General features: G+C 42.8%; 1 protein-coding gene across 35 annotated transcripts in view; it reads right to left on the bottom strand.

The window, feature by feature from the left end:
* Positions 1-13,588, bottom strand: part of RBFOX2 (RNA binding fox-1 homolog 2) — a 237,039-nt gene that overhangs the window by 174,907 nt on the left and 48,544 nt on the right. For 2 of the 35 annotated variants that reach the window (XM_084750910.1, XM_084750908.1), the window contains exon 1: positions 2,297-2,435. The exons of 23 other annotated variants lie outside the window; for them this stretch is intronic. In XM_084750910.1, coding sequence (XP_084607036.1) covers positions 2,297-2,338 — 42 coding nt within the window. In that variant the 5' untranslated portion in view covers positions 2,339-2,435. Of the gene's footprint in view, positions 1-2,296; positions 2,458-13,588 lie in introns of those variants that run through there. 10 more of the 35 variants (XM_084750922.1, XM_084750902.1, XM_084750915.1 and 7 more) reach the window with 10 other exon arrangements.

The raw sequence follows: 13,588 nt of genomic DNA, 5'->3' as shown, positions 1-13,588 counted from the left end.
CCTCTCACACTTTAATGTAAAGACAGGTTACTTAGTTCCTTGTTAAAATGCAGATTCTGGAAATCAGAGCTACTGCTCTGAGTGACATCTGCAGCCCTCACATCCTCCAGGTGATGCATGATGAAGCTTAGGCACCTGGTCCTACATAGGTTCCTCTCCGTGGTTCTCAGTACTATGTGATAATTGGGCAACCATTTAAAACCCTATTTAAGTTCTGGGCCCCTTCTAGTGGGGCCCATGTTACGTAGAAAAGGTTCCAGGTGGATTCCAATACCAAACTGGGACCATTGGACTACACTGTTCCAGATAACTTCTTCCTCATAGTTCTTCATCTTAAGAAATACATTTTTGTTTGGTGTGTGTGTGTGTGTGTGTGTGTGTGTGTATTCCCATAAGTGTGAATGCATGTGTATCTAATAGGTACAAGTTGGCTAGTGTGTGTGGGAGACTGAAGCTGATGGAGGCTGCCTTCCTCAATCTATACAAGTTTTTTGAAGCAGGATCTCTTGCTGAAGCCAGAGTTCACAAACTGGCCAGTGATGCCAGCCAGACTGCTGTGGGGATCCTGTCTCAGCCTCCCACACTGGGCACACAGGCAGCCAGAACTGCCTTGACATGGTGCGGAGGATCCGAATCCCAGCACTCACCTGTTCAGCAACCCCTTTAGCTACCAAGCCGTGTCCCTAGTCCTTGTTTGGTTTTAATACTTCTCAAACATCCTTCTTTCTTTCCTTCCTTCCTTCCTTCTTTCTCTCGGGGAGAGGGGGCATGCCAGGACAAGCACACAGAAGTCAGAGGAGAGTTTGTGGCAGTCAGTCCTCTCCTTCCACCATGTAGGTCACACAGCATCAAACTCAGGTCATCAGGCCTGACGACCTTACCTTACCCACTGAGCCATCTCACTAACCCATTTTATTTTATGATACAACATCTCTGAATGTAGCTCAAACTGGCCTTGACTCATAACTTTCCTGCCTCAGCTACCCCTGTGCTTTGATTCTGAGTGTCCTATCACACCAGCTTAAGAAATATGCATTATTAGTGACCAGTCAGTAGGCACTGAGAACACATACAATGTATAAATACTTGCCATACTGGCCTGCCTAATCCTCAAGCTGCACTTTGAGGCTGGTTCTTACATCACAACTCACTTATATACGAGGAAAACAATGCAGCAAGAACCACTGACTCGTCCAAGGTCAGCTAGAGAAGAGTAGAACCAGTCTGCTCCCAGCATCTCTAGGCTGGCATACACACCACCAAACCCTGCACTGCCCAGTGGCACATTTGAACAAATAAACCCAAGTGGGTCACCACAGAGATGCCATCCAGGGAAAGCTAATGCTCTTATTCTCACATGCAACCATCATTCAAGACATCACTGCAGAACTATAGCACACAGCGGTTCTTGTTCAGAAAACAAACATGCCTTCAGGACATGAGATAGCTTTAATTGGGATAGGGGCTTGTTTAAGCATGGATACGGTTTTAACACAGCGAGATCAGGAAAAACCAATTTTGACTGCATTTTCTCATAGAAAGTCCGTAGTTAGATATGGAAATGTTTTCCTCCTCACTGGTTTCTGAAGCTGACTCAAACCAGAGTTCTTTATGTCTTGCGCAATGCTTCTATGGCCAGAGCTCAGGTGACTATTTGAAGGACAGTACTCATTCGGATGCACAGATCCTGTTACATTTTTTTCCTTTTAAAAATCATCCTTTGAATCACATCTGAACAAATACATTTGTCCTTGACTACCAATATAAACATGCATGTGCTCAAAACTGTCTTGAAGCATAGTTTTCCTCTCTGCTGAAAAGTAACGCTTTGATTTCATAATTTTTAATTCAGAATTTATTCACATCTATCCATAGGAAAATAAGAACCATATTCAAGCACTAATGAATCATTTAATTGCATGCAGCCCCATAAAAGGAATTGTGCAGAGGTAACTAACTACATATCTAAAATATGCGTCTAAGTGCCCTCGCATGCAAGACATAAAGGCATACACAAATACTATAGAGATTTAGCTTTAAAAAGATACTGCTTTTTTGTATCTGATGAGCTCCTTTGTGGAAGAAATATGTCCTTTCTCAACAAAGAAAATATCCTGCTAATTTGTAAATGATTTACGGAATTTTCCCTCAAATCAGACATTAATGCAGATGAGCATAATTCCGAGCAACAATCTCTCTGCTTGAACTGGACTCCCCACACCGAACTGAGGCCACCATTCCCCTCTACACACTCCCACTCCACCCCCACCCCACACACACCCAGCGCCCCACCAACCTCACAGGGGTTCCTGGGCTGGTCCATGGAATCTGATGACATCACTCTCTCTTCCTTCCTGGAATTCTAAACCCTGCTGCTCTCCCCTTGCACACAGCTACCATCGCCATGGCAACCTCACCTCCTCCTGCTTCCCTATTGGCTTCATGGAGCAGGATACACAAAAAGGTTTTCCGTTCTGCCCCCACTGCCCGCCCGCAAAAATGATGCTTTCAACAGGAACCAGAGCTAAATTTAGCTACTTGCGATTCTGTGTCCTATGACTAAGAAAACATAGAAATATCCTCCTTCCTATTTTCTACCGGCCCCTAAACCACACCCCAAAGTGGTTGCTGCTGCTTCTCTCTGACCCCCAACTCAAACACAAGCAGCAATATGTGTTGAGCCTTAAAATCAACCAGAATTTAAAAATCAACCCACATACGGGCTGGCCCAGGGAACACTCTCTATTCACCTCCTCCCATCAGGAGAGGAAAAAACAGAACAACAACAAAATGCAAAACACACAGTTGGGGCATATCATGTAGGGGACATCAGTGGGCTGCCTCTGTTCATGTCTACCTTAAGCGGAGGAGAAAAGTCATGCCTACATAGGCAGAACAGTATCTGCCCTTGGACAGAACTTCCTCCATCACAGAAACAAGAGGCAGAAAGGCCACATGCTGCAAATTCTGCATCCAAGTGCTCACACCTCGGGCTGACCTACTATGGAAACTAGAGCAGGTTCTCACACCTGTCACCTACAAAGTAGCTCCACACAGGGATGCTCTCGGAGCTGCTGACTAAAGGAGTAAGAAGCAGTAGGTCCCTGTGCCAAAGGGACCAAGCAAGTGAGTATGGTGACACCATGATTAGCAAAATGAAAAGTTTGAAACTGCCACAGAAGAACATGAGCTTCTAGAAACCCACCTCATAATCATAAACATGTATGACCAACCCCCTGGACGGTCCCTTCAGAGGGCTCTGCTTCTGAAAACACCTACTGGTGTATAACAGAGTAAGCTCATCTGTGCCTAGTGCTCATCTGGAGCTGATCCTACTCTTTCCTTAATCCAAGCTCTAATTCTAAAGTGGAGCCCACTCTCCTCCCTAGACAACAGGTAATATGCACCAGGGCTTTGCTTCTCAGTCCAGCTGCCCACTGACCTTCTAGTTAAAATTCCTTCTCGGAACCTCCTTGATGGATTCAGTAGCTAACTATGTCTATATGGCTCTGACAGACAAAGCTTAAGCTGTAACTGAGCTGGAAAGGCACCAAGCAGCTCAGGACCTGGTATTAGAGAGAGAGTCAATGAAAATATGGCATGCCCAGGGAAGTTATGGTTTGGGTGCACGGCAGAAACTCAGCTCCAAGGCACCCATCTTCCAAGGATAAAAAAGCGACATGAGAGTAACATTAATTCTGCATGGCCAAAGAATGTGCTTCAAAAGCACAGTGGAATATGCTAAAGGGCACAATATGCACTAACAAACCACCAAGACTCTCGTCCCCGCAGTTGGGGACAGAGATGATTAGCTTGTCTCTGAGGTGGCGGTAGATGGTTTCACCCCTAGCAAACCATTCTTATTCTACACATGGGCAGACCCAAGTAGCCTGAGACTGCCCATCATATCAGCTAGGGTTGAACCCTTTATTATGAAGGTGTCTAAAATAAGGAAAAATGGTGAGCTGTATATATTCTTATCTCCACTCTGCAAAATGAAAAACAAAATTCAAAATGTCAATGTGTCTAATGCCTACCTCAGGGCTGCTGAACTCCAGGGCCTATGCAGTTTCCTACTCCCATTCACACACATAGCTGTAAAGAAATGTCTAAAATACCATTTTGTGTCTATGTTCTCTTATATCATCAATAAAATATAAGTTGTTGGGCATCAAAGTCACTGTCATACTTTGATGTATTAATAACCAGTTAACTATAAGTGGGCATGCAATACTTAGAAATTTATTATTCTAATCCTATTATTCTAAACTTCTGAACAAATGGTAATGATTCTACTCAGATCTTTTAAAATTAAGATTAGCTTGAGAAATTACATGCTGAAGTGAAATGACAAAACTTCAGATAACGTATTTAATTTTCTTATATTGAGATATAAAAAAATTAATCAGTCTTAATGCCCACACTGACCTAGTCATAATGTCATAATGCGTATGTAGTGTCATTTGCTTGTTCTGCTCTGATGGAGAACAGTTGTAAATGAGGTTTGGGTGCTTAAAATGGGACTCAGGGCCTAAAACATGCTAAATATGAGCAGCTCATCAGTGACTGAGCTATACCCCAGCCCCTCGTCCATCAACTTTAAACCAGAAGCCCTAATGCAGTCAGGATCTATATTACATTTATAATTTCACATTCTACATACTGAATCAGAGCATTTCTGCAGGGATTCCACTAAAATTAAATCAGGTGATTAGAGACCATATTAAAGAGGCCAAGGTCACATGTCTGATATTCACGGGATCCAGCTGGCATCACTCTTTCCTACTGCAACACACTACTAATTATAAGCACATACACTTGCCTTTATCAAGAAGTAATGTGGCCTAGTACACATTTTGGAAACAGATTCAAACCATGCATCTAACAATACCATGTAATATAATTAGCTTTTATCCTTTAGAATACAGATGTTTTCCAATAGTCATTGACCACATATCACAAAAGGGAAGCACGTAGGCAAATAATAAACGCAGCAGTGCATGACATGCAACAGTAAAGGTATACAATGTGTAGGGGTAGAGCAAGCAAGGTTGCTAGCACCAGGAGTGCATGATTCATTTAGGTAAAGAATAAAGATAAAGGCACTCCTAGGACAGAGAACAAAGAGCTATAAACGAAGGAAAGGAACAAAGCAACACAGCAAGTATGGAAAACGTTCAGGTATGTAAGTTATCAAGGCCAGGTTGGAGTTGAGAGAAACGACCAGTTAACAGAAGGCACAGGCAATCTCTCTTAGATCTTCCACAGCAGATCGGGTTTGCCTAGATGACTTTTTCTGTTAGATCTCCAACAAGGAATAGATCAACATATTTTAATACCATGTGGGTAGTTCTTATCTTTAAAATATCCATGGCGAAATAAAAAGCCAAAACGAGGTATGTCCAGAGGATAAGGCTCTACCAGCTAAGAACCCTCTTAAAGAGTGCTCTATCCTGAGAACACGTCCAAATGTGCTGCCTGGTGAGTGAGGACAGTGAACGTTTTCTTACTCTTTTCAAAGAACTGGTTTTGAAAGTAAACAGGAGTTTATTTATCATGTGTCTTTCCTGTGCCTCTTTAAGATCACAATATGTTGAATATTTGACATTATCATTTTTTAAAAGCCCCTTCATTCCCACATAAGACTCTAAAATATAAATATATACACATATCATATCCTACCAGCCAGGCAATGATATACATTTGAGGGGCCACCTATCAGCTGCAGCAATCAAAAAATGAATCCACCCCAAGAGAAACCCAGCACCATCCTGGAAGCCTGTCTTGTGCCTGTGTAAAGTCACCCTCAGCTGCACCCAACAACAACATAAGCACCACAGATTGACTGTTATGTCTTGTAAATAAATGACCACATGTCATGCTCCCTTCTGTACCAGCTTCGACACTTGTACATGTTAAATATCTTATTTTACAAATACACCATACTGTCCCAGAGAGCACTCCCAAATGGTGAAAGGCATTACTTCCAGCCTAGGCTAAGTACAAGCTACTTCTCTTATGGTTCTGACTAACACCTAAGGAAAGACACTTGTGGCTCACAGTTTAAGGGTGCAAGGAAGGTATGGCGGCAGGATACTGCACACTCACACTTGGGCAGAGCAGGTAGCAGAGAGAGCTGAGTATTGCTGGCTTTCTCATTTTTCCCTTTGTAATTCAGTCTGGACCCCAGCATGGGTTGGTACTGGCCACATCCAGGGTGGGTCTCCTTCCTCAAAAGACAAGTAATGCCATGAGGTATATCTTTCAGTGATCCCAAATCCAGCCTAGTTGGTGATGAAAACCTACTATCACAAGTTGTTACCAAAAAGTGCTGCTGTGCACATCCTTGTTCACTCTCTTGGTGATCATATTACACATTTCCTGTTTCTGCTGCCGTGGCAAGGAGTGGTAAAGCTCTGGGAGATATTGCCAACTGCTAGCTCTTAGCAAAGCTGTGCTACTTAACATTTTCCCCAGCACTGCTGAGGCTCCAGGGCTGAATGTCTGCCTTTTTCCTTCAGTCATTCAGGAGGCAGGAAACACTTCACTTTGGCCATCTGCTTCACCTTGGAAAGTAATCATGTATCCACTTTTTGAACAGCTGGATATCAGGTTTTGTAAAGTACCTATTCATGTATGTTGCACATTTTGCTACTAGGTTGTTTTCTTATGTTTTTTTTTTTTTTTAAGGTTTTTGAGACAGGGTTTCTCTGTGTAGCCCTGACTGTCTAGGACTTGCTTTCGTAGACCAGGCTGGCCTCAAACTCACAGATCCACCTGCCTCTGCCTCCTGAGTGCTTGGATTAAAGGCGTGCACCACTAAGCCTGGCTTTTTGTTTTGTTTTGTTTTGTTTTTAAATGATTTATTGCCTTCCTTTTATATACTGAGTTGCAGGAATAATTGATGTATTCTGGATAGCAGCCAAATCTGTGTGTAGCAAATACTTTCTCCTACACTGTGATTTGCTTTTTTAACTTTCTTAACTGTCTCTTAGTAAGTAGCTATTCCTAAAATGAATGCATTCGGATTATCCTGTCTCTTCCAAACAGTCCTGTTCAAATAGAGTATCATGAAATGGTGGCTCTAATGGCTGGTTATGCCAAACTGACACAAGCTAGAGTCATCTGGAGAGAAGCAACGTCACCTGAGAAATCACCCCCTCCCCAAACCAGGCTGACCTGTGAGCAAGCCTGTGGTGCATTTTTTGACTGACAACTATGTGGGCAGTGACTACTCCTGGGCCAGTCGGTGGTCCTGGGTGCTCTGATAAAGCGGGGTGAACAATCCATAAGGAGCAAGCCAGTAAGCAAGCTCCTCCACGGCTTCTACATCAGCTCCTGCCCTCAGCAATGAAGTATGAACTGACAGCTGTAAGCTGAAACAAGCCCTTTCTCCCTAAGTTGTCTATGGTTATAGTATTGTAACACAGCAACAGAAACCCTAACTAAGGCAGTATCTGTCTGCTTTCCTCTAGAAACTTTAATATAGTGGCATTTTAAATTTATCATTTAAGATTCCCAGGCATTCAGAGCTCTATTCATAATAGACAGAAACTGGCAACAACCTAGATGTCCCTGAAGGGAAGAATGGATAAAGAAAATGTGGTACATTTACACAATGGAGCAATATATTTATATATTCATGAAATTTGCAGGCAAATGGAAGGAACTAGAAAAACCATCCTGAGTGAGATAACCCAGACCTAGAAAGACAAACATGGCATGTACTCACTTATAAGTGGATATTAGCTGTAAAGTAAAGAATATCCATGTTACAATCCACAGACCTAGAGAAGCCAAATAACAAGAAAGGGTTCAATGGGAACACATGAGTCTCCCTGGGAAGGGGAAATAGACATTTCAGATGGACAGGGATGGGGTGGGTGGGGACAGAAACAGGAGGAACTAGGTAGGTGGAGGATGAATGGAGAGAGTACTGAGAGACAAGTGGAACAGGGGTGGGTGGGGGCATCTCAGGGATAAGCAAGAAACCCAGTACCATGGAAACTCCCAGGAATCTATGAGGGTTACCCTAGCTAAGATTCCTAGCAATGGAGAACACGGAGCCTGAACTGGCCACCTCCTATAACAAGACTTCTAGTGGAGGGATTGGGACACCAACGCAGCCACAAAATCTTTGACCTACAATTTGTCCTGCCTACAAAATGTGCTGCAATAAAGAAGGCACAGAAATTGTGGGAATAGCTAACCAATGATTGGTCCAGTGTGAGACCCACGCCCTAAGAGGGTGCCCATCTCTGACACTGCATGGAGGGCCAGGACCCAGAAGCTGGATAGCTTAGAGACCCAAACATGACTGGGAAAAAAAAAAGTCAATGAAATGATTCCTAATGATTTTCTGCTATGCTCGAAGATTGGTGTCTAGTTAGACTGTCATCAAAAAGGCTTTACCCAACAACTGATGGAAACAGATTCAGAGACCCACAACAAACATTAGCAGAACTCAGGGAATCCTGCGGAAAAGGGGAAGGATTGCAGTAGCCAGAGGACTCAAGGACACGACAAGAACAACCACAGAACCAACTACCCTGGGCTCATGAGGGTTCCCAGAGACTGAACAACAGAGAGCCTGTATGGGGCTGACCTAGATCCTCTGCATATGAGTTACAGTTGTGTAGCTTGGTGTTCTTGTGGGGCTCCTAACAGTGGGAGCAGAGGCTGTCTCTTATTCTTTTTGCTTGCTTGCTTGCTTGCTTTTGGGATCCTCTTTGTCATACTGGGTTGCCTCACCCAGCCTTAATCTGAGGGGATGTGCCACGTTTGGGTGATATCCATGGGAGGCCTGCCCTTTTCTGGGAGGAGAGGAAGGAGGGAAACCTGTTATTGGGATATAATATATGATAGAAGAATAAGGAAATAAAAATTTAAAAAGAGAATTCCCAGGCATATTGTATTATCAGATAGGCATACATAAAGTACATAAATGAAGTTTCTTGTACCATATAGGTCAACCAATTCAAACTTTGCCCCAGGGTCTGCAGGGAGTCATCAGTCATGAGACTGTACCTAAAGGGACTCTCCACAAGGAATACTATGCAGCTTGGGCTTCCTGCCTCTGAAACGTTATAGACTTACCCTTAAATACTTCATTATAGGAACAAAACCAAGCTAATACATCAACATCTGCTGACAGCATGACTCAAACACTGGTTGTATTGAGTAGTTGAGTAAATCAGAAGAGTCTGACATCAGAGCCCCCAAGTAATAAATAATCCTTCATCACCCCCAGCCCTGAGCAATTTCTACTTCACAGAACATGTGGGAAAGCCACTACTTTATTATTGCAACTGCCTCTTTGATGCACATATCTAAAACCTACATCATTAAATACTCTTCTTAAACATGTAAGAAAGACCTTTAAAGGGGGAGTTACAAGTCAAGTGTTTTCTAACCCAACTACCTAAAGTAACAGGCTCCACAAATTATGCAATGATTTCCACAATGTTAAAAAAAAAAAAAAAAGCAAAACAAACAAAATAACTAGGTCATTCCAGGCAAAGAGCAGAGAAGGGAAAACATATGTGTACACATATGCTACCACACCCACACAACCCTACCTATTCTTTTTCCCAAACATTTTCTAATTCTCTTGCCCATAACTGTTTATCTCTTTCTTCTTGGTCTTGGAATGAAAAACCAATTTTTTTTCAATGCTGGCCTTTAAAAAGACCAGTAAACTAGAGATTTTATTCTCTCTCTCTCTCTCTCCCTCTCTCTCCCTCTCTCTCTCTCTCTCTCTCTCTCTCTCTCTCTCTCTCTCTCTCTCTCCCTCTCCCTCTCTCTCTCTCATGTGTGTATACCTTTTCATAAAACAAAAATGTACAGGTCAATTGAAGATAGAAAGTTAAAGGGGCTAAATAAAAGAACAGTATTTAAACCCAATCTGTTAGAGAGCAGAGTTTTAAAAGTAAACAGTGACTCCTCTTTCCCCCATCTTACAATATGCCTTAAAATGGACATCTGTTCTCTACTAAACATCCAGAACAGGGGAAGAACGAGTTGCTAATTTCAGCAGCCATGGTGAGCAAGATGCTTCTCAGTTTTAAGCCCATCTTCCGAACAAGCAGGAGTCCACTGCTGAACCTAAGGCCTGAGGATCCTAACCACCGGCAGGAACCACCTCCTTTCCCCTCCCCATTGCTCACCCCCCCTTCCCTCAGCTCCTCTTCCAATGTGGGTCGGTGGGTCTGGACCTAGCAGCCTCACTCAAGCTGGGCAAGCGCTCTACCCACTGTTTAGCTCACTGAGCTATCTCCAGCCTCTTTACTGATTTCAAAACAGGTTCTAACTTGCCCAGGCTGGTCTTGAACTTTCCATTTTCCTGCCTCACTCTCCCACACAGCTGGGATTCCAAGTCTGTACCACAAGACCCAGCTCAATAAAACTTGCAAAATCAGTTCCCTAACCTGAAGTAATAGACAAAGGCTTGGTCAGAACTCAATGAACAAGCACCGTGAATCCTGCCTGAAAAGCAGACGTAGTGTTTGCCCTCGGGAAGTTCAGTCAAGTTGGGACAAAAGATACTACACTAAGTAAATCATTACAAGTACTGCAAGCACAGGAAAAACATACACAGAGACTTTCAAGTGAGCCCACCTCCACCTGATTGGCTACTGTACCCCACCTGACATAGCCCACAGTCTCAATATTATCTCTGCTCAGGCAAATCTGTACAATTTCAGGGTACAGCCTGAGCTTGGAGCTACACACCAGGTGCCTCTCAAAGCACTTCAGAGTATCTAATCACTGCACCCCTAAAGTGGGATCCCCAAAGCCTCTCATATACTGTCCCTACACAGTGCCTTGGAAGACAGTGAGTAGGTGTCCAGGTCAGCTCTGCTTTCTTGTGATTTCAAAGTTGCTTTTTTTTATACAAATATATGCCACTCTATAATTGCCCTGAAAATTTTAAAACTAAAAATGGCATCTTTTGGAGACCTACGTCTTTCTATAAACAATGGCTAAATAGCTTGCCTCCTTCTTCAGTATTAACACTTTATACATCAGAGGCAGGAAGTTAGCAAACCTAACAAGAGAAGATGATGGAAACAAAAAATAAGCCTAAATTTATTTTTATGTCTCATAAGTCACTACATCCTTTGGAAGAGCTGCAAGAAAGGTTTAGGAGGAGAATGACCATCACTTTTGGACACAGAATGTGAGAGTTAAACCTATCTGGTACTAGCTCTGCGGCAATGGTGAACACAGTTTTCCTATGAGAAGGGGGAAATGAGGTCATCTACCTGACAGTTATAATGAAAGAGATAACAGGAGCCGGGTACTGACAAATGTCAACTTCTCAAAAGGTGCAGACACATCTTGGCTGCCTTCTTTCTTCACAGCTAACTTTAGTAAAGGAAAGAGGATCCTACGGGTTAACTGAGAACATTACAAGTAGTAGGTGTTTAATTATGGGTAATCGCCTTCAAAAGCAAAGCGAGGGCTCACTCATAATAAAGGTGACCACATGTCCTGTCTTAGGCCATCGCACTTCAAGTACTCCAACTGTCACGAACACCAAAATACTTGCTACTCAGAATCAGACCTACATTTCATGTGTGGCTCAAGAAAAAGCTGAGGGGAAGGCCACATAGATGGTTCCCTGAGTACAGGCATTTGCCGCCAAGTCTAATGACCTGAGTTCCATCACCAGAATCCACACAATGAAAGGAGTAATGGCTCCTGTAACTTGTCCCCTGACTATACTGGAATGCGACTGCAAAGGCCCAGATAGACCTCAAGGATGGCAGAGTCTCTGCAAAGCAGAAAACTTAAGAGTTGGTTGATACCAGCACACCCTCAGTTACTAGGCATTGGAACCAAAATAGAAAGTTAAGTATATACATAAATATATTCTTGATGTCATCTAGAAAGCCCCAGACACTTCACAAAGCCCACAGCAGAGCATCACAGAATCCTCTTTTAAGCTGTGCAGAGGCCTGAGATACACTGCAGCGGCTGGGAGGACAGCCAAATTCAAGCCAGTGTCACAGTACAGCAGGCACACTCCCTTGGCAACAATGCTGCACAGGGTCTGAATGCAAAACACCTTCCTCTGAATTCAAGGTCATGCTCATCCTGCAGCACAGACACAGCTTGGGATGCTCAGTGTACAGTAAGAATATACCACCACACATGGTATTCTGAACTACTCAGGAAGCATGCCAGAATTTTTTCAAAATTAGAAATAAAAAGTGCCTTGGTTTTCCCAGTCTGATTTGCATGCCAACCAACTCCTCTCAGGTCCAGAAAGGAAAAAGCAGGCTTTCCTACATAGTCATAATCTGCCATTATTTGACAACTCTTCTCTTCTTTTCTCTCATCCATGAAAAATATGTGTACATATGTGAGTATTTTACTGTCCCTGAAAACAACAGAGAAGAGGCTAGTGAGGAAGCCAAGCAAGAGGCTAGGGTGGCTCAGAGAACGAGGCACAAAGACAGGACACCAACACGGCTGCTCTGGGCTCTGACCATAAGGGCTGTTTCTTATTAGGTGAATACAATTGCAAAGCTGCACAGGAAGTGCTCAGGGGGCCTCATGGTCAGCCTTAGCCCAAACACACTGAAAACCTTTGTACTCTAACAAGCCCATCTGGAATCAGTTAGGACCAGGCTTGGAATAAAGAAAGAAAGAAAGAGAGAAAGAGAGAAAGAGAGAAAGAGAGAAAGAGAGAAAGAGAGAGAGAAAGAGAGAAAGAGAAAGAGAGAAAGAGAGAGAGAAAGAGAGAGAGAGAGAAAGAGAGAAAGAGAGAGAGAGAGAGAGAGAAAGAGAGAAAGAGAGAGAGAGAGAAAGAGAGAGAGAGAGAGAAAGAGAGAGAGAGAGAAAGAGAGAGAGAGAAAGAGAGAGAGAGAGAGAGAAAGAGAGAAAGAGAGAAAGAGAGAAAGAGAGAGAGAGAGAGAAAGAGAGAAAGAGAGAGAGAAAGAGAGAGAGAGAGAGAAAGAAAGAGAGAAAGAGAGAAAGAGAGAAAGAGAGAAAGAGAGAAAGAAAAAAGAAAGAGAGAAAGAAAGAAAGAAAGAAAAAAGAAAGAAAGGAAGGAAGAAAGGAAGGAAGGAAGAAAGGAAGGAAGGAAGGAAGAAAGGAAGGAAGGAAAAGAGAAAGAGAAATAGAAGGGGGAAGAGAAAGAAAAGGGGGAAAGAAAGGAAAGGAAAAACAAAGGGAAAAGAACTTCAGAGGCAGTTTCTCCATCTTTCCCCGGGAGCCACAATCAAGAACCCCATATGGCTAGTGCTTCCCATCTTCTCTGAATCCAGGAACCCCAAGAAAATTATAGCATCTGTGCAACCAATTTTTTTTAATAATTAGCACTTTTAAATGTTATGTTTATAAACTCAAATATTGCTCCACTTTTTAAAAAGCTGTATATGAAGCACGTCTTTGTGAAGTTTTATTATTTATCCTGTCTTCTAAATTGTGCAAAAACTACAAAAAAGAACTGGCACAGTTGTCCTAGCATTCAGAAGAAAAATTGGTTTTCCCACTCACAATCCTAGGTTAACTGTTAACACTTGTTTTTTCAGGAATTCAAGTTTTATTGATGCTTTCTGTTAAAACTGGGAATCCTGGT

Source organism: Acomys minous, assembly GCF_964271855.1.
Source record: "Acomys minous genome assembly, chromosome: 12".
Taxonomy (NCBI): domain Eukaryota; kingdom Metazoa; phylum Chordata; class Mammalia; order Rodentia; family Muridae; genus Acomys; species Acomys minous.
Note: the sequence above shows the minus strand (reverse complement) of the source record. Positions and strands in the feature narration are given on the sequence as shown.